This window comes from Megalobrama amblycephala, linkage group LG5, assembly GCF_018812025.1.
Source record: "Megalobrama amblycephala isolate DHTTF-2021 linkage group LG5, ASM1881202v1, whole genome shotgun sequence".
Taxonomy (NCBI): domain Eukaryota; kingdom Metazoa; phylum Chordata; class Actinopteri; order Cypriniformes; family Xenocyprididae; genus Megalobrama; species Megalobrama amblycephala.
Window position 1 is genome coordinate 18,798,293 of NC_063048.1, and position 22,217 is coordinate 18,820,509.

The 22,217-nt window shown below is 36.2% G+C and overlaps 1 protein-coding gene across 3 annotated transcripts in view; it reads right to left on the minus strand.

Annotated features, from left to right (window-relative positions):
• akap6 (A kinase (PRKA) anchor protein 6) overlaps positions 1 to 22,217 on the minus strand; it is a 162,477-nt gene that overhangs the window by 11,290 nt on the left and 128,970 nt on the right. For 2 of the 3 annotated variants that reach the window (XM_048190982.1, XM_048190981.1), the window contains exons 12-13: positions 17,693 to 17,947; positions 392 to 607 (exon numbers count right to left, since the gene is read on the minus strand). In XM_048190982.1, coding sequence (XP_048046939.1) covers positions 392 to 607; positions 17,693 to 17,947 — 471 coding nt within the window. The remainder of the gene's footprint in view (positions 1 to 391; positions 608 to 17,692; positions 17,948 to 22,217) is intronic. The other variant, XM_048190983.1, reaches the window with a different exon arrangement.

Here is a 22,217-nt window from a genome sequence, read left to right on the forward strand (position 1 = left end):
CTTGCATACTCTTCACATACTGAGATAAACTCACAAAACAATTATGCCACTTTACACTGGTATAGCACTGTGCCATGCATATTTAAATTACACAATTTACTTATAGATTGCACCTTTTTTAGCATTATGGAAAACAGGTAGTAAACATAAGTCAATTAGATGCTAAATAATGCATATGGAGCACACAACTACTTTTTAAAAATAATATAAAGTAAACAGAACATAGTATGCAGTAAACAGTACGCTAGTATGCCACTCCACCGCAAACACAATTAAACCGTCCATAGCGTGGATCACAGACAGCACTACCTAGGCATGCACCACCCTGTTTATATTCACAATACATGTGTTATCTTGTTTACTTGTAACTGTAGTGTAAAGCATATGTGACCTGGTCTCTGCCCAGTGAAAGTTTCAGTCTGGTCTGCCACTGAAGGACCTGCATGACGATGGCCTCCCAACGTCTCACCAGGTTGACCTGCAGCAGCTGCAGCGACTGGCGCTCTGCCTCTGAGCTCTGCTGTTCAGGCCCATCCAGCAGCCTCTGACAGAGCCTCAGCACGGAGGAAATGCCCTTCCGTCTGCCCCGCACCTCCATACACAGAGCCTGCAGAGACAGGAGCGGGACAGTCTTCTCAAACACTCATAGATTGTGTTAGTAAACAGGGTTAAACATCCCTGTCATCAGGTTAAGGGCAGGGTCCAGATGTTAATGCCAGAGAGTTTTACGAAAGAACAGGAACACAACACAACTCTAAAAACTTAACTTTAAAACTGAGCTTTTAAACTGATAATTTAAAGAGTTTAAAAGCAATTTGAAAAAAGAAGTTAGCTATACAGGAAGTCACAAAGTAGCTAACCACACTGAAGCTACTTAAAGGGTTAGTTCACCCAAAAATGAAAATTCTGTCATCATTTACTCACCCTCAAGTAGTTCCAAACCTGTATAAATTTCTTTGTTCTGCTGTGCACAAAGGAAAATATTTGGAAGAATGTCAGTAACCAAACAGATCTCGCCCCCCATTGACTACCATAGTATTTGTTTTTCCTACTATGGTATTCAAAAGGGGGCAATATCTGCTTGGTTACTGACATTCTTCCAAATATCTTCCTGAGTAAATGATGACAGAATTTTCATTTTTGGGTGAACTATCCCTTTAAGGGAGCAATAGGCTTTAGTTGTACAAATATGAGATTATATAAATTAATTAAGAGTAATTATCTGGCATAAAAACACTGATATAATTTACAGTGAAAGCATAAACCCAAATTAATCAAAATTAAAACACTGAATTGACATAAATGCATACAAAAAACAAAAATAAAAAGCTGTGTTAAAAAGAAACTAAATAAAACTAAGAACCTTAACTGATAGAAATGAATACAAAAAGTATTGATTAAAAGCTGTATAAAACAAACATAAAAAAATAAAAATAAAAACACCATAATTAATTGAAATGAATACAAAAAACATTGACAAAAGCTGTAAAATATGGCTAAAAAAACATTAAAATAATAATAATAATAATAATAATAATAAAATGACATAAATGCTGTGCATGGACTTCTGGGAACACTTAATTCATTTGATAACTACAAATGAATCAGTGAATTATTTTTTGTAGCTGATCTATTGACATGAACTGTACAAATGAAAGAATTCACTAAAATTAATCAGATTTGTTTGAACTAATCATACAGAAGTTAAATTTTTTTATGTTACTGAATATTTAAAAAGATGACAAAATGTTGCTCAGGGACTTCTGGGAATACTACTGAGTGATGATTTGGTTTTTTAATATAAAGCATCTGAACAAACTGATTCAAATGAAATGAATCGCTAAAATAAATGAGTCTTCCCAAAGTTACTTGAGAAATGAAAAGATCCTTTCTAGAAAAGTGTGTTTATTCTTGTGTATTATTTATACACAACACAAAGGGACAGAAATAGTGACAGTAGCTACGGTCTTAATGTTGTTCATATGTCTACCTGGTGTTTTTAATATGCTTTAAGACAAACCATGTGCAAATTCATATGTCAACACCATTGCTGAGTATTTTCTCTTTAAAACTGCAGTCATCTAAAGACAATCTTAAACCCGCGGATTAAACCACTGACGTCACAAACAACCTTGTAACCAATCATGTCAACATGCCGGTGGGCTTTAGCATATCATTAACTGACCGCGCAAGAGTCTCAAAAGAAGGTTATCCCAGTATATTTTTCTGTTTATATGAAAAATCGGGTAGATTTAGCAATATGGACGTGTATTATGTATATTACGATGTTATGATGAACTATATGCCTTTCTCTACTGATGTTCTGAGTTGTTCAAAGTGTTTCTAAGGATACTGATTGTTAGAAGACAACTGTCTGACTTGTGAATGTGAATATGGTTTGTGTAACATCAGGAACACATTATTAGCTGTTTGATAACATAGTCAAGCAAAACGCTAATCATATTAATTACTGTTATGTGTCCGACGTTGTAAAAAGCGATACCAATTGTGCAGTGTTTGCCTCAGTAAGTTGACAGAGTGGTTCTCGTCTCAGCTCGTGTGAGTGAGTGGAGGCGGGGCTAATTATCATATTCATAGATCCGTGTATATTAAATAAGGTAAGTGTGTAGAGTTACATTCAAGCTATTCTAAGGCATTAAGATTTTTTTTTCAAAGGAAAAAATGTTTAAATATGTAATTTTGGTGATTAAATTGACTACAGGGGGACTTTAAACGAACTATTCTCCAACATTTGCCACAACTACAACATGGGGTTTATTGCTAGTCATGCATGTGAACTCACTGCACCTCAGAACCACTCAGAGTTTTCGTGGCATGAATGAACATAGTGAATGAAGAGAGAGAGACAGATAGAATGACACTGAGAGAGAAAGAGAGACTCCCATGCGCTTGATGAGGTCTCCACAACAATTCAGCCTGTCAGGAGCATGTAAATCACATCCCCCTCTCCCTATAAACACGACAGAATTAAATATTTAAAGGCCAAAGCTGCACTCCCATGCTTCAGTGTCCAGCTATGACACTTGTTTAATGAAACCGCCAGAGCTTATAGACTCTCCCAAAGACGATCACGCCGGCGCAGACACCCCATGTGCACGTTTTGGAACGGTTGCAAGCATTCTGATGGTCTCTCACCTGCACCAAAACCCCGTTTAAATATGCAGCAGCAGCTTTGCGAAGAGACGGTGCTACTCCATGTGTGGTATGGGACGAAAACATTCAGAGAACAATTTATGCAAATCCCGCCAGCCCCGAAAAGCACCGCCTTACATTTTCTGTACATTTTTCAATAAATATTAAACACCATTACATTTCACCATTACATTTAAATTGGATTTTATTTTTCCTGGAGTGCTTCGCTCCTCTGTTTTAGCATATTTCCCTCTCCCGTGTCTTTTTAACAGGTAATGAGACTGTAAAATGCAATGGCAGTGTGCCGGAGAAGAGGCCGAGGAGCGAACATGCTGATAGAGTTATCATGCCCAAGAGTTGTAACTTTGACAGATAGAAACGTGTGAGGTGATGAAAAACTGACAGTCAAATGGACACTTTTTTTTAATGGTGTACGGTGTCTGGGAGATGTAGCGCCCTGGTTTCTTAAAAACATGTAAATATTTTATATTAAAAAAGCTTGTCATTGTTTAACGTTTTCTCAGCCAAAGTTAGCAGCACATGACTTCTTCAGCCTTCAATATCAGATTTAGATACATGCCCACAGAACATGTGACACATTCTGCCCTCAAAAAACAACAACTAACAAACAAAACAAAACAAAAAAACAAATAAAAATAGACGATTTTATTTGGCAACTATACATTTGAGCAAGAATTCACCACACATTAATAGACTAGAGTAAGAATTTTGTCTTATTGTCCAACCAAAACATCTAAAAAATTGTTAAAACAAGATTTTTACTTAAGAAGCAGCACTGAATAATATATTAAGACTTGTAACACTTTAATATTGGGAACACATTCACTATTAACTATGACTTTTGCCTCAATAAACTCTTAATTTACTGCTTATTAATAGTTAGTAAGGTAGTTGTTGTAGCATTTAAGTTCAGTTATGGGAGAGGAGTAAGGGATGTAAAATATGGTCATGTAGAATAAGGCATTAATATGTGCTTTATAAGTAATAATAAACAGCCAATATTCTAGTAATATGCAAGTTAATAAGCAACTGATGCAAAAAGTGAGAACTGTTCCCCATACTAAACTGTTACCTTTACTTTTACTTCTTTCACTTAATTACTAAATAAAAATCTGCTATTGTAGTAATACAAAATACACTCATATTCAAAATACAATCTATGACAATGTCTCTATATCCCATACAGCAAATTTATCTTGTTTTAAAGGTGCCCTCGAATGAAAAATTTAATTTATCTTGGCATAGTTAAATAACAAAAGTTCAGTACATGGAAATGACTTACAGTGAGTCTCAAACTCCATTGTTTCCTCCTTCTTATATAAATCTCATTTGTTTAAAAGACCTCCGAAGAACAGGCGAATCTCAACATAACACAGACTGTTACGTAACAGTCGGGGTGTACGCCCCCAATATTTGCATATGCCAGCCCACGTTCCCAACATTATGAAAGGCATTAGACAAGGGCAGAACGTCTGGATGTGCACAGCCGAATCATGAGACTAGGTAAGCAAGCAAGGACAATAGCGAAAAATGGCAGATGGAGCAATAATAACTGACATGATCCATGATATCATGATATTTTTAGTGATATTTGTAAACTGTCTTTCTAAATGTTTCGTTAACATGTTGCTAATGTACTGTTAAATGTGGTTAAAGTTACCATCGTTTCTTACTGTATTCACGGAGACAAGAGCCGTCACTATTTTCATTTTTAAACACTTGCAGTCTGTATAATTCATAAACACAACTTCATTCTTTATAAATCTCTTCAACAGTGTAGCATTATCCGTTAGCCACGGAGCACAGCCTCAAATTCATTCAGAATCAAATGTAAACAATATAACAATATACAATACTCACATAATCCGACGCATGCATGCCGCATGCATGACGAACACTTTGTAAAGATCCATTTGAGGGTTATATTAGCTGTGTGAACTTTGTTTATGCTGTTTAAGGCAAGCGCGAGCTCCATGGGCGGAGAGCGTCAGCATTTAAAGGGGCCGCACATCATAAATCGGCTCATATTTAATGATGCCCCAAAATAGGCAGTTAAAAAAATTAATAAAAAAAATCTATGGGGTATTTTGAGCTGAAACTTCACAAACACATTCAGGGGACAGCTTAGACTTATATTACATCTTGTAAAAAAACGTTCGATGGCACCTTTAAGAACTATTTACTGTATAAAATATTTAAAAAAAATAAAAAAAAGATTCACTAAAAATTCATTAAGAAGTAACTTTTGGTTAACCGACTATCAGAGTTCAGAATAAAAATCAGACAGAATTTTTAAACATTATCCTAAATAAATCCTTTACTGAAATTTTCCAGTGTCAATTAACTGGCAAAATACCAACAAAAGTGGCATATTCCACGGACGAGAATCCATGAACCGCATTATTAGACCATTTTCAAAGGCCGCAGGAATCTATATATATATATTAAAACCATTTAAAATCATAATCTAGAAAATTCTATTTTGAAATCAAAAAAGTTGCGATTCAGTTTATTCAGCTAAATATATTCGCAGTGGGATTCAGGGTGAAGCGTGATGCTTCAATTATTTACATGTGTGCAGGTTACGAGTTTGGTTCAGCGCCTCAGAACGACTCTGTTCACAGTAAATGCTGCTTCACACAAACTAAGTCTCTGTATGTGCTGTTTGTTTGGGTTTCCAAACAAACAAATAATGTGCATTTGGGAATGCATAATGTCTGACGCACTTTGTGTTTCTTAGTGAAGAGTTGCACTGCTATCATCTCAGCAGCCACTTTAACAAACTCTATCATCTGCATATGCTGTAAGTTTGGGTTGCTTATAAAGTTCTTCTGGGAATGCAACATGCGCAGTTTCAACAAATCGTTTATAAACCTAAGCCAACATACGAGAATAAATACATCAATATGTTTCTAAACATGCGAACCGTTGTTCATCGTGATTTAAAAATAAAAGTTTAAACCCTCGCTCTGAGTTTGCATGTTCTGATGTCCACGTTCTTGCTCAAGAAATTACAGTGGTTGTAGCATTTTTATCGTAAAGAAGTGGTAATATTAAAGATTAAGTGGATATTTGATGTTGTTTGGCTAATATTTAACAAGGATTGATCATGCTGTAAAGTGAAACAACTACAATCACCAGGCCGATGGAAATAGTCAGATTACTCGAACACCAAATAATCGTTAGTGACAGCCCTACTTGCCTGTCAGTCAGAAAGTTTTCAGTCTAAGTGAGCGTTCCTTCATCAGAATAAGTAGCAATATGGACCACACCTGAATCCAATAGAGTCCAACAGGCAACCACTCAGTCCTTAACCTACTGTAACGTCACCCTTCAGATATGTCGATAAAATACAGATGACTATGCTCAATTGATACCACAGGTCCGCTCAGATTAAATAGTATTGACATCCAAAAACAACAGAAATATGACACTGTTTCTCTATTACTGGTTCTCATAAACTGATTGAGTTTTATTGAGGAAGAGGAACAGTGCAGTATGGTGCGCCAATGTTTGCTAGAAAGCTTTTTCAAACACACAGTGCAGTGAGTAGGCTGTTTTTCCTCCAGTATGTGAGTCCACACAATGTCTCCATTTCAGACCCACAAACAAGCACTGAGACTGAAATGCTGGCGGGGGGCCAGCAGGCCCTGGTGCCTCAGTCAGATATCAAAACACTGAAAGAGGTAGACAGAGAGAGACATAACAGCATATTGTGAAAGAAAAAAAAAAATAAGAACAGAACAGATCTAGACAAAAGTCCATATGAACGCAAACATTTCTCATTGAATTCTCTCAAGAGTGAACAATCTGAGCTGTTATGCACATTAAAACTCTAAATCCTTAGTTTAAACCCTGCTTGGAAAATAGCTTTAAATAGCCAACAATTAGACTAATGAACTACATTAATTGAAGCATTACTGCAATTAACATAAACTAAAGTGGAAACTAAATCATAACTTGGATAAACAATTACTAAACTAAAATATATGTTCATGGATCATGACCAAAAAAAAAATTATTATAATTAACTATAAATAATCAATTATCAGTAATTTTAGCTTTTAATATAGTATTAAACTTTACTCCAAACCTGCATTAACTATAAAAAATGATACCAGACAGCAAAAACACTGGACTGTGAAGAGAAACTGAACTATACCAATTAACACATTAACTTTGGCAGCCTAAAAAGTAAATCCTAAAACTATAATAAAAACTAAACAAACTGGAACTAAAAAAAAAAATGCTGAAAATACTAAAACTAAACAATGACAGAGTGCAAAACAAATGAAATTAAAACAACTGAAAAAGCAAATAAAGATAAAAAAAAAAAACTGTTCAAAACTATGAAAACCCTAGTTTATAAGACTACTATTAATAAAAGTTAACTATTTATAGTTTAAGGACGTTTAAGGATGTCCACTTCACATTGTGCTTCAGAACTGAGCATTAAAATGGTCTGTGGGGAGTATTTTTTTGTGAAACAAAACATGTATAGCCACCCTTCAGTTGTCCATCCACTGTAAGAACAGACAAGATCATGGGCGGATCATCTATCAGGTGCTTTTTAATAAAGCTATCAGAGGATCAGCCGTCTCACAACGTGCTTAGGAGCTCACACAATCGTCAGAACGGCGGTATGACTATTCTCTCTCGTCTCACTCCCCTGGCTGTTATCGTGTGGCTAAATCCATCTGGTGTACAGTATTAATCTACAGGTCTCTCACTATCAGAGTCTGTAATCACACCTGAGGCGGAGAGCCGAGCCGTGAAGATGCATGTGTATTACACAGACCTCCCAAGAGTGTTCCTCCAAAAAACTGCTTATCTCTTTATTCAGCACAAAATGAGAACAGACCGTGCCTCCATCCAGACGCAGCCTAAAGCCTTTAAACTCCAATTCCCCATCTTTCCCTCCCACTTAATTTCATTAAAATCTAAGCCTTATGATATTCTGACATTTTTTTTTTTTTTGGTGCGCAGTGCGATTTAAGCGCGAGAAGAGTTTAAAAGACGCGTGCACCGGCTCTGACGTGCTTTCCGGAGGATTAAAAAAAAAGCCAGACGACAGGCTCTGCTCTTTCGGTTTCGGGGGTATTTGTTTCTCGTTCTCCGCCGGGAAAACGAGCGCACACTTCATTTCGCTCTTTACAGCCGCTGCAATTTTAACATTTTCAATTAATCTCGGTGAGATTGAGTAGCGGAGCCCCAAATCCCCTACAGTGACGGGAAGGACACGGGAACGGAGCTCTGACAGTGACCCAGTGGATATTCAATCAATTACCATTAATTAGAAATCTCTGATTAATTCTATTTGTTGATTAAGTCAATTAAAACCACAAGCACTTGTTATCGCAAATGAGTATAATGAATTCATGTTGGCCATTTGTTCCCAGACACGTCCCCTCGGCTCCGGCCGGCTCGAGTTTCATCAACGCCTGTCAGTTGAGGCCTCGATCCCGACGCGCTAATAGAGAGAAATAGTACCGCAGTGAGTGGATAGACAATAAAAGCAAACTTAACCAACCTTCAAGCAAGACAAAATCCGATGTCAGCAGACTGACGCTAGTCATATTATACAGGAAAAAAGATCACGATGAAGGATCCTGTTTTGCATTCTGCTTGACGTGTTCGTTATTTCAAATACGTCTAAATTACCCGAGAGCGAAATGCATTGGTTTGAGTCGGGCTGTCAGTGACCTTCCATAAAGCTTGTCGTTAAAGGATGCTTATTTTTAATTATTTTTCCCTTTAAGACAAAAAAATTGACAGTGTTTTCAAAATGAGACTAATGTGTTACGAACGGCAGACGTCCTCTTTACCGCGCTAAAGCAAACAAATGGCAGCAAAGTGATAACACTGCCATCAATGGGGACATTTTCTCATTAGCGCCTGTAAATGAAAGCAAGCGGCATGGATGTATAATGAAAAATACGACTCTATGCATCTGTGTGTGTGTGTGCGGCCAGTCGATTGTGTGTGTAATGAACAGGCCTGTCACCTGTCTGCTCCCTATTACTCGTTGATGAGACACTAACTCTGCGTTTGGCGCTCTCGCGAGCCCGTCCCAGAACCGACTTAATGCGGTTAGCACTTGCCAAAGAACAGGAGTTCCTTATTCCTAATCATGGAGAAAGTATTGATATTATATCTGCGCCGTCACATTCAATCAGCCAGACGGGACCCGGAGGATGAGGCCCCGGGGCCCCACGCTGCGTCGAGCTGATCAAAGGTGCCGGGCAGATGTGGAGATGGACTCTGACTCGAATGCTGCCGCATATATTCAGTCTGGCTTCCATTTAGTCTAATTCTCCTGTGAAATTCCTTTAATAGGAACGTGGTTTGGAGTTGGAGGTGTTTTTGAAAGGGCTCCCGGCGCTGCTCGACAGAGATCACTAAAAAAGACAATAATAGCTGAGACAAAGAAGAAGATCTAGTGCGGTTATTAGTGGTGTTTCCACCATCGAGTATCACTATTACTATGGCTCAATACTCAAGGTTAGTGACCCTAAAAGAGACATCAACTTATAAATCCCACACAGTTTATGCTACAGACATGAATAATACATCAAATCGTGTGATTTTTTTTCTAGACAATTTTTCTAAGCAATTAGATGATTTTCACCTCAATGTCAAACAACATAGCACTCTAAACAAAAAAATACACTCACAATGTTGAGTAAAAAAGACAATTTTTAACTATTTACTGGATGGAATTAACTTCATTAGGTCATTAATTTTCATTACTTTCAAGTTTTGAGTAAAATATTTAATACATTGAAATAAGGATATCTGTAATAAACATACAATATAACGAGGTATCCTATAAGAAAGAACTTATATTTATAGAGATAACAAATCTGCAGACTTCCAGCTCAGGATACAATGAATTCTGTAAGTAAAATGATTGTTAACTAATGACAAAAGTTGGCATGCGGATCCCGTCATCTCTCCTCTCCCTGACAGGAAATGTCCAACCCTCGGGTTTTAATATCAAGAAGGCACACTATTAAAGGGAAGACAGTTATTAATGAAAGAAGTGAAATTGGCAGCCAACTACTCTGAACCGTCTGACCAGTGAAGGTTAAGATACAATAGAGTCTAATTTTAGACGACTCCACTCCCCCTAGCAAGTAAAGAACTTAATGCTTTTTATTCAGTGGAAGATAGACATTTTTATGATGACATTTTAAAGGGTGACCATACCTGTTATTCATAACGAAGTGTCTCACTATCTCTCCCTTTACACATATTTAAGCCTTTTATTGGCATCAGGAATCTACACTGAACAGACACATCCCAGCAGCTCCAGCCGTGAGGGACTACATAAAGATTTTACTCTGAGTTACACAGACAGATCATAGATAAACTCTTAAACTGCCAAACTGATGTTCAATTAAAATGCAATAATCTGGGATGAATGTATCAAAATCACTAAATGCTGAGCTCAATCCCTTGACCCTTTCTGAAACAGTAAACAGTTATCATCACGCACAAATAGCATGTCAGTGTAAGATTACAGCAGTCAGCCACAAAAAAGAACCGGTAACGCTTTAGATCACAGCCCGGAAAGTACTGCGTAATTACAACGAATTTACAGCGTAACTTTCGATAATTATAGATATACATGTAAGTATAGGGGTACAATATGTAAAGAATTGGGAATAAAGGGGTAACAACCAGGAAAATAACAAATTATTTATACTGTAAGTATTTTAGAACTAAGGGGTACTTATACTATTACGATAGACAACAATCTTACGTTTGGGTGCAATTTAGCGAGAAAGTGCACTGATTAAGTTGTTTCAAGGCAAGTACAAAGAACTATTGCAATCTTTTTTAACACATGGGGAAATATACTTTGGTTTCATGTAGTTACAGTTCAAGTATGACATTGCAGGCTGTAAATTAAAGTGGTGCTTGTTACACTCTTGTTTCATGTAGTTACAGGGTAAGTAATAAAAAAAAACTGATTTGACTGACTCCGAAACCTTTATTTGAAAAACAACTTAATTAAAAACAGGTCTACAACACTTATTATTCATTTATTCATTTTTTTTTTAAATCAACTTTTCATTTCAAATTCTAAAGTCCTGACAGAAAGTAACACGTTTTGTCCCTATTTTTGTTGTTGTTGTTTCTCTTGCTTGGCTTCCTCCTCCTCTTCTTTCTCAACTGATCAATCTTAAGAAGGAATCCAATTAAAAGAAAATACAGTACACCCAGAAATTTTCTAATGGTTTAGGCTATTCATCTTTTCGCTTCCGACTAACTGTCACCAGCGCATGCATGAGAGTCGACTTCGCGTTCGACGAAGCATATTGTAACGAGCAACGTGAAGCTTTCATGATGTTCTCGCGGGAGATTCATGTGAAACCCACGCGAGAACTGCCGTCTGTTATTCTGTCTTGTTTGTTTCTCATTATCATTATCTGTTATTCTGTGTATTTTGCTGTGAGCATTAATCAAAAAAAACCTGACGGCATCTGACATCCGCGTGACTTTTCGCGTGAGTTTCTCGACACGCTTACGTCACGCTTCAAGTTACGTCAAGCATTAACTCTCAACCCTCTTATGTACGCGCAGGTGACAGTTGGTTGAAAGTTTATTTTTCTTACAAATACGTATCGTTTCACTTCAGAAGACATTGATTCATCCATTGGGGTCGTATGGATTACTGTAGTTATTGCTGTATTGTGCTGTTTGATACAAACACATGAGTTTGCATAAAGCATTCCCAGGGATTATTTATTTTTCTAAAAACCTTTGTTTGTGTTCATCTTAATAAGTAAAGTCGTATACATCTCAGATGGCATGAGGGTAAAAGATGAGTAAACGGTGAGCACATTTCCAGGTGTACTGTATTTTCTTATAACACAGAATAGCAAATGACATGGGATTCCCTCTTAAGATTCATCAGTGGAAAGAAAGAAAAAGAAGAAGAGGAACAAGAGGAGGAGTAAGCAAAGCAAGAGAAACGAATAAGAAGTGTTGTAACTTTAAATCTGTTTTGAAATAAGTTGATTTCAAATAAAGGTTTCCAAGTGATATCAGATTGTTTGCGTAACAAGCACCACTTTAATTTAGAGCCTGCAATGTCATTCTTACCATGTAACTACATGAAACAAAAGTATATTTCCCCATTGCAATAGTTCTTTCTACTTGCCTTGAAACAACTTAATCAGTGCACTTTCTCACTAAATTGCACCCAAACGTAAGATTGTTGTCTGTCATAATAGTATAAGTACCCCTTAGTTCTAAAATACTTACAGTATAAATAATTCGTTATTTTCCTGGTTGTTACCCCTTTATTCCCAATACTTTACATACTGTTCCCCTATACTTACATGTATAGGTACACTATAATTATCGAAAGTTACGCTGTAAATTAGTTGTAACTACGCAGTACTTTACCAAAGAACCTTGCAATACTAACAGCCCCTTAACTACGGTAAAATCGCTGTCGCACAACCTTGAGTGGGTTACTAGTTTAATAACTTACTTAAAAATTATTATTATAGGAAAACTAGAATTGTACATTTTCCAATCAATTCTCAAACTATAAAATCAAGTCTCTGCCTACATTTTCACATTAAAGGTGCCCAAGAATGCTTTTTCACAAGATGTAATATAAGTCTAAGGTGTCCCCTGAATGTGTCTGTGAAGTTTCAGCTCAAAATACCCCATAGATTTTTTTAAATTAATTTTTTTATCTGCCTATTTTGGGGCATCATTAACTATGCACTGATTTTTTCAGCGCGCTGCCCCTTTAATTCGTGTGCTCCCTGCCACATGAGCTCTCGATTATATTACAGCACATTTACAAAGTTCACACAGCTAATATAACCCTCAAATGGATCTTTACAAGATGTTCGTCATGCATGCTGTATGCATGCTTCGAATTATGTGAGTAAAGTATTTATTTTGATGTTTATATTTGATTCTCTATGAGTTTGAGGCTGTGCTCCGTGGCTAACGGCTAATGCTACACTGTTGGAGAGATTTATAAAGAATGAAGCTGTGTTTATGAATTATACAGACTGCAAGTGTTTAAAAATGAAAATAGCGACGGCTCTTGTCTCCGTGAATTCAGTAAGAAATGATGGTAACTTTAACCTCATTTAACAGTACATTAGCAACATGCTAACGAAATATTTAGAAAGACAATTTACAAATATCACTAAAAATATCATGTTATCATGGATCATGTCAGTTATTATTGCTCCATCTGCCATTTTCGCTGTTGTTCTTGTTTGCTTACCTAGTCTGTTGATTCACCTGTGCACAGATCCAGACGTTACTGGCTGCCCTTGTCTAATGCCTTTCATAATGTTGGGAACATGGGCTGGCATATGCAAATATTGGGGCGTACACCCCGACTGTTACGTAACAGTCGGTGTTATGTTGAGATCCGCGTGTTTTCCGGAACTCTTTTAAACAAATGAGATTTACATAAGAAAGAGAAAGCAATGGAGTTTGAAACTCAATGTATGTCTTTTCCATGTACTGAACTTTTGTTATTCAACTATGCCAAGGTAAATTCAAATTTTAAATCTAGGGCACCTTTAAATATAGTTTTCATTCACAAAACTATGTCAGATTACAGAAGTAAAACAGGCTGCAAATGCCATTTCATGCTGCTTTTAAGTAAAGCGCACTTAAGTTTGGCTGCACTGTGGACAGAGACGAGAACGGTGCTGTTTCAGTGCTGCAATGAGATGTAGAGAGGTGTAGATCTCAGCTCTCCCGCTGATGCCTTTCAAGTGCTCTGTGATCTTGCCAAGTCACGCCAGTCAGCCAATTCACGCTTCAAAAGCAGACGAGAAAAAATCTGATCCATGTAATCATTCTCCTTTCTCATTCTTTCCATGTGGTACAATGGTAAAGTCCAAATAAATCGCACTTACCAATATTTCAGATCACTGTATTACTATTTTATCTGGACTTTCCCTGAGAAATCAATGTAAGCCTTTTTGGCTGCATGTCATTTGATCAAAGGAGAAAGCGAGCCTTATTTCTCCCTCCTGATCATTTAGCCCTGTGTATATTTAAAGCTTTTCCTCACTTATGTTTGTCACTCAGCAGGTGGATGCAATCAGCTCCGCTACCTGTGTTTTGACACGTCTTGATTAATACTCCAAGCTGTTTCTCAGGATTTTAACTCGAATAATTATTTCATATAGATTTTCAGTCAGGGGATTTGATGTGTGCTTTTTGCCCTGTATTTATTAAAGAAGCACGGCTCATGCGAAGCAGGTTATTTTTAGAGAGCGGTTCTCTCCTGTGCAGTTTGACTAAGCAGTTTTATTTCCACGTATATGCTAAGCACCCAGACTACTTGACATGATGCTGTCATGTACTCTAGTTTAAGTGCGCATTATGGTTTAGTGAAAGCTGCTCTGAAAAACAAAGTCTCAGCAATGCTCTAATGCTGGCTAATGAACAACTGTAGGTGTACAGGTGTTATTGTAAATTAGGGAAATACATATCCGAAAACTAAAGCAATCTGCATGTCCAGATTCCATGTGGGCTGGACATGTAAATGTAATATAATAATATGAATAACTTAATTCAACCCTATATATATATATATATATATATATATATATATATATATATATATATATATATATATATATACAGCTATGGAAAAAATTAAGAGACCACTTAACATTGATTTCTGAACTTGGAGTGGTCTCTTATTTTTTCCATAGCTGTATATATATATATTGGCCTATAATTCATAGATACAATTCATGAATAGGCCAAATTGAAATGTATTAAACATCTACATATACTTAATAAAACCAGAGAAAAATATGTCATCAGTCTTTGTTAAGTAAGTAAATTAGACAATTTGGCTTAAATGAAGGGTTGCAAAAAATGAGTACATCCTTGATTAAATTCAACAAACATATCATTTTACATATGTGTACTACATAGTATTTCCTTTATAACTTTAAGTATACTTTATACTGCTCTGACCATTCTTGCTGTCAATTAATTAAAAAAATTAACCAACTAATCAAATTTTTCTGTAATTAATCATGATTGATTAAACCCAGGGTTTGACATTAACTTTTTTTGCTCAACAGCCACTGTGGCTAGTGGTTTTCCAAAGTTACTTCTCGCTACTTCTCAGCACTTTCACTGGCCACAATTTTAAAATCGATACCATGGTGGAAAAACTGCCATATAAAGATTTTTAATATTATCTCATAATTTGGCAGCAGGTATATTAGGCTGCTGTCACTTTAAGTACTGAAGCACAGATCCATTACACTGTTACACATGCGTTTCCTTACTCAACCATTTGCATTCACTTAAAACATAATTAACAGTGTTTACATTAATACTTGCCAAAACAAGCATTTTGACATTAATTTGTGTGTATTTGACTGTTTAAGCATAATGAGCAGTGAAAAATAACTCAATTGGGTACTAAGAGGCGGCTTTATGTGCGCACACTTTGGGTGTGAGCACAAAATCTGCGGCAATGAGTAAAATTATGCACAAGACCTGTAAGACCAGGGAGTGAGGGGAGGTGGGTTTGTGTGTCAACTAACTCTTGGAGAGATGAGAGAGTGAGAAATCGCAGCCGGTATCGTGTATCTATTCTGTGGAAAATGAGTATTGGAAGCTTTTCAGATATTTCAGTATTGATATGTATAAAAAAAGAACAATATTTTTGACAACACCACATTGCACTTAGTTTATTATTTCAGATACCTTTTTAAAAGACTACAATTGAAAAATGTATATATATAAAATATAAAATTCAACCTACCAAAGTGGCTAGTAGGAGTGACTGCGTTACACACCACTGCTGAAATCCACATGCGTTTGGCAGGTTGGCGGGTGTTAACCCTTAAATGCATACCTTCGGGTCTTTAGTGACCCGAGACGTCATTCACTACCCTCCTCCTCATTTATTTTTTAAAGTTAGACTTCAACCTTCTTGGTATTCCTCAATCAATTAATTATAAAGAATATAGAAAGAAAAAAATCATAAAATTATAGAAGAATGACTATTTTGGAATTCAATTTTTGTTAAAAATTGTATAGGGTTGCTAACAACCCGAGGTGTGCATCAGTGTACGTGTATTTTTTCTGCACAACAATAATTGAATTTTAGATGACAATGTCTGATACACAATGTGAAGTGAAGATTAATTCAGACAGAAAACGAAATAATAAGAAAAACATGAAATGGCTCAGCGATTTACTGCAGAGCAAGTACTGAACGCAATCAAATATGACTGTAACTGTCACTGGATGGATCTGGTGAAGCTGTTAGCAACCTAAATATTGATTTTGAAGATGATGAAAATTATATAGTTTTGAGAATACGTTTGAGATCGCGAATGGGCTCATATTTGTGACCTCAAACATAAAACTAGCCTATTATTTGCTGAATTTACTGGGAAATGAGCTCTGACGAGGACAGTGATGATGGCATAAAACATCTGCTCAAACTGAGCCCTTTCAAGCTCCAAAAGGTAACAAAAAATGATTTATTTTATTCTTCTGTAATTGTTACTCTAATATCAGAGGAGTTTTATATTATCGCGACAGGTAGAGATCCTTCCATGTTAGATATAGATCTGGGTCGATAAAGACCCGAATATGTAAGAATGATTGGCGAAAAAGACATGCATTTAAGGGTTAATGTCAAGATTGCACCTATCATTAAAATTTGTAATTTATTTTTAGATTGTAATACATATTTTTGCAATTAATCTAAAATAAAGACTGTATATTTTAAATATTTGTTTAATGGCATCTTTTTTCCAAGCACTATGAATGAATGTCAGTATCACTGATACCAATACTGATACTGATGTCTCTATTAGTTGGATTTTTCTGTGAATGAAATGAGTACTTATAGCCATTTGACATTACAGTATAATTGAAAGTCATATTTTTTAACATTTAATTGGCTTTGACATTTACACGGCTTCATCAGGAAGGGAAAAAACAGATGACGCCTCAATTGTGCTAAATATTTATAAAGCATTGAACAGAAAATATTAATTGCAGAAATTATATTAATCTATCACTATAGATACAACGTATAAGAAAGGAAGTTGATAGGCACTAGGCTTCAGGATGTGAGACTGACCTAGGTTGAATTGTTGGCTAGAAATTTTTTTTATTCATCACCATATAAACGATGCATTGAAATTAGCCGTTTGTGTTTCCATTGTTTCAGTTGGTTCCTTCTTTACTTTAACTGAGCCATGTTGAGTCACAGGTTCAGTTTTCCTGGAGTAACGTGGTGTCAAGTGTCTTGCTGAAGGGCACAGTGGTGATGGATCACTCTTTGCAGAGTTTTAATGTTAAATCAGTGGGGAAACTTGTCTGAGAACAGTTATCATCTTTGAAATTCCATTTGGTGATGCTAGTGGAGCAGAAAAGGCAGCTATAATGCCAGACTACTCTAAAGGATCTGAACCTGTAGTAAAATGACATGGAAAAACCTCAAGTAAAACTAGATGCAGCTCTTCATACTCACCTTGAAGTGCTGCAGCTGTTTGGTGCCTTGCGGGTCGAGTTGTGGGTCATCAGTGTCCTGTGTGCTGCTCTCACATTGTTGTGCGTCTGGTCTGAGATTCAGATTGAAGATGAAGAGCTCAGTTTCTCTCAGCCAGCTCTTTAACTCCTTTATCCGGCTCTCCAGCTGGGTCACCATCCTATTGGTGTCTGGAGACAGAAGTTCACGCTGACTCCGCTGGCCCACATTGGGCTCCACATGCTCCGCCAAGGTTTTCTGATTGGACACAAACAGAGATGTCACACAAGAGTCCATAAACACATACAAGAAACAAACATGACAGGATTTTAGAAGTAAGAAAAGTAATGTACGCACACTGAGTTTACAGCTTCCAAAAACATTTATTATTAAACAGTGTAATGTTTCAACCACCACAATACCCTTTTGAAGATGTAACTCCTAAAAACCTAAAAAAAAAAAAAAAAAACCCCACTAATGATGATAATAATAATAATAATATACAAATCACAACCACAATATACAAATCACATCACAGTATGTGTAAGCAATACAAAAATACCAAATTAATATACCATATTTAATATACATTAAAAAGCAGAATCTAAAATAAAGTATTTATTTATTAATAAAAACAGATGAAGAAATATATAGACAGCTATAAGAAAGGCTGACTTCTCTTTTAACCCTGAAGGTGACATAGTGTTTAAAATATAGATCCAAAAACATTCCAATTGTAACAATTTTTTTGAGGATAGCACAATTGACCATATTTTACATACCCATTTTACTATAGTAACATGGTATTACAATGATACATAGAAAATATATAATAAAAAAAACAAAATAAAATAAATAAAAAAGTAAATACAATAAAACAAAATAAAACAAAAAATTAAAAAATAAAAATAAACAAAATAAAAACTAATAAAACAAAATAAAAATAAGAATAATAAAATAAAAAATAAGGTACTTTTTGTTCGTGGGGAGAGATTACAACTTGTCAAATTTTTGTTAAGTGTGTTTAGGAAAGTATATTATATTGAAATATAATTTATTTTATAGCATTGACCATTTCATGACTTTAAGGTGCATGATTTTACTATGGTCTTTCCACAAATACCACATTTAAACTACGGTAACAACACAAAAACTATGGTAAATGTTCCTAAGTGTTGATACACTCAACATACAAAATGCATTCAGACATCAGGCTACGACAACTTAAATGTACCGAACTGCTTTATACATGAAGAGTGATTAAGAAGATGAGATGTGGTGATGATTGCCATATCCACAGCGCTGTTGTACGCCTGAAGTGTCTGATAACAGGCTGTTTCATCTGATGAGCCTGAAGGGGTTAAAATCTCATCGCACAAAGTGGCATTTTAGAGCAACATTCAAATGTTTGTTGAATAGCAAACAATCAGCCGCAAAAAAACACACCAATGATTTTAGAAATGGGCTCTGCTGAACAATTTTCCCCGACTGACAGCAAGAGAAGCGAGAACCATGCTGAGCTGCAGTCTGCCTGTGCGTGTGTGTGTGTTTGTGTGTATTCCCACCTGCCTGGCAATCTCAGTTTTTAGAGACAGGTTGAACCTTGTATACTGAGATGGCAATTGCAAGCACAATACACACCATTATCCAATTAATACACACACTGGCTGCTGTAATTGTCTTTCCTTTATGTGTGCCGTGTGTCGGAAAGCTGGAATGGAAACAGATGTGATTATGACGCAGCAATGAAGTGGCTATTTCAGCATGCGGCATCAATTAAGTTCTCAGGGTTTGGCCGCACACATCCAGTCTGCGTCTCCCTCCCATGACCGGCCTTTATTAACACATCTGTGTTCCTCTCCTGTCAGCATAGTGTTAATGGCAAAGGAAATGGACGGCTCAACTCAGTGACAAGGGACATTTTAGCTTTAATGTGAAAATGGGTTCTTCTGGCCGAAAACAAACGTTGAGGTTTTCTGCTGGGCTGACTGAGGCAAAATCAGATCTCATAGTGATTTTATGAGACATTAGTGGTCATAGAGTGTGAAAAAATGCTGTTTTTAAAATTAAATCACTTTCTCCAGATCTGAAACTACTCTACTTTTCAGCTGACCAATCCCTCTTTCCTCACCTGTCATAAAGAGACACTTTTAACCACGAAATCAAACAGAATTGATAGTAAGGCTTTTACACTGTTACAAAAAGATTTCCATTTTAAATAAATGCTGCTCTTTTGAACTTTCTATTTATCAAAGAATCCTAAAAAAAATTATATCGCCGTTTCCACAAACATATTAAGCAGCAAAAACTGCTTAATTTTCAAATTAAAAAATAATAAGGAATGTTTTTTAAACAGGAAATCAGCATATTAGAATGATTTCTAAAGGATCATGTGACACTGAAGACTGAAGTAATGAAGCTAAAAAATTTAGATTTAGCAATAATATTTCACAATATTAAAATTGTTACTGTCTTTTTTGATCAAGTAAATGCAGATAAGAGGCTTCCTTTAAAAATAAAAAAAAAATCTTACCAACCCCAAATGTGAACATTTTGTTCCTCTTTCTTTAAAGCCCGGGACACACCAAACTGACGATCGGCCACTGGGCAACGTCGGCCGACTAAGTTTTACAAAGTTACGACTGAGACTAAGACTAAGACTAAGTTATACAATAGTCTAATACATTTTAAGAGGTGAAAAAAAATGGATTTTTCATGCTTATTTAATTACTTTAGCAGACAAAGTAAATGTAAAATCTAGGAAACAGATTAAAAAACTGATGGATAATATAGATATTCTAACACACACACACAAACTATTTGAATATAACATATTTACATATTAATGCCAATTCTAAATTCAGCAACTTGCCACCCTAATGAATGACAACAAATTTACATATAAAATAGTGATGCTCCGATTGATTGGCCACCGATCATGATCGGCCGATATTGGCTAAAAATAGCTTGATCGGCGAACCCCAAAAGCGCCGATCAAAAAAGCCGATCACGTGACGTAAATTACTCGCGCGACTTTTTCACACGTGCGTGCATTAACACCACTAACATGATTAGGCATCTTAAGATGCCTTTACACAGCCGATTTATGACTGTTCTGAAGCGGGTCTGTACCTGCTCAGAATTAAGTGTGAAGACGCAATGCCGCTTTAAAGAAGACCTAAAATACGTCGAATCTGACCTACCTCAGCCACTAGTATCAAAGGCGAGTCTGATACCGTTCTGGTTTAGTGTAAATGAACGCGAAATATAGCCGCCCTGAACTACGTCATTGTCATGACAACCAAAAGCATTCCAGTCAGCTTAGGCGGCGCGAGATTCAAGAAGCAGGAGACGAAACAATAAAAATAATGTCTTCCAACAAGGGGCAGTGAAGTAAAAGAGTCCTGTACTCACATCGTGAAGCAAACCACCAAAATAACAACATAGAATCGTCGTGTGTCATCAATTGGCTTTCGCCGTTTGTAATCTTCCTATGAAGAGACTGTCAGATCAACGCGCTGCTACATTTCTCTCAGATGAGGTAAATGCTTAACACAATTGGCGTCACTGTGATTGTGCATTGTTATATTCCAAAAATCATGTCCTTGAGGACAATATTTCACCCACACACGACGGTCTGGTGACATCTGCTGCTGCCTGATACACGCAAACGTTGTTTCACCCAACATCACGCAACATCATTTGTTGTTTCTGGCTCTTTGAAAAAAAAAAGTTTTTTAATCCTGTTGTGATCTACTCGGTGTAATAATGAATTTTTTTTTTTTGTAGCATTTGTTCTAACTAACAGTTTTTATTATGACAAACATCAAAGCGTGAGATATAGCACGCAGAGTAAATTACTTTAAAGTTTCGTATTTTTTTCATTTCGAGTTATATTTCATTGTTTATTATTTAATTATTTTTAAATATTTTTTTGTTAAAACTGTTACTTTTGAAATGCTTATGTTCAAAGCATTGTTTCCCGTGAGCCAAAGCCAATTATTAAATGTAATCAGTGTTTTAAGTGGCTAACATCCCATTAAGCTGATCTGATCTGTGTTGGTCTGCCTAACCCCTCTTTGTTTGGAATAATTTTATGTTACTCTGCCTTATTTGGGAAAGATGGCCTACAGTAGCCTTAAGTTATCTCATTTTCTAAAATAAACACTTGGTGGTTCTTCAAGATCTTGACTCTAGCCTATTTCTACAGTTTTTTTTTCTCAATACAGTTAATTTAGAGTTAGTTTCATTTCTACAAATGGTGCAAACTCTGCTAGATTTTAGATAAAAGATTCCATTCTGTGATCGGCAGTGATCGGCAATCGGCAGATCATGATCTTGGTGATCGGTAATCGGTGATCGGCCCCAAAAATGCTGATCGGAGCATCTCTAATATAAAAGTTACATAGCTACAGTAACAAAAACAGCCTATTTAATTCTGCGGGTCACAGAGAGGATGGGACAGTCATTAAAAGTGCTATAAAAGTGTGGTATATTACATATTTAATTCAATCAGGCCCAAAAAGTC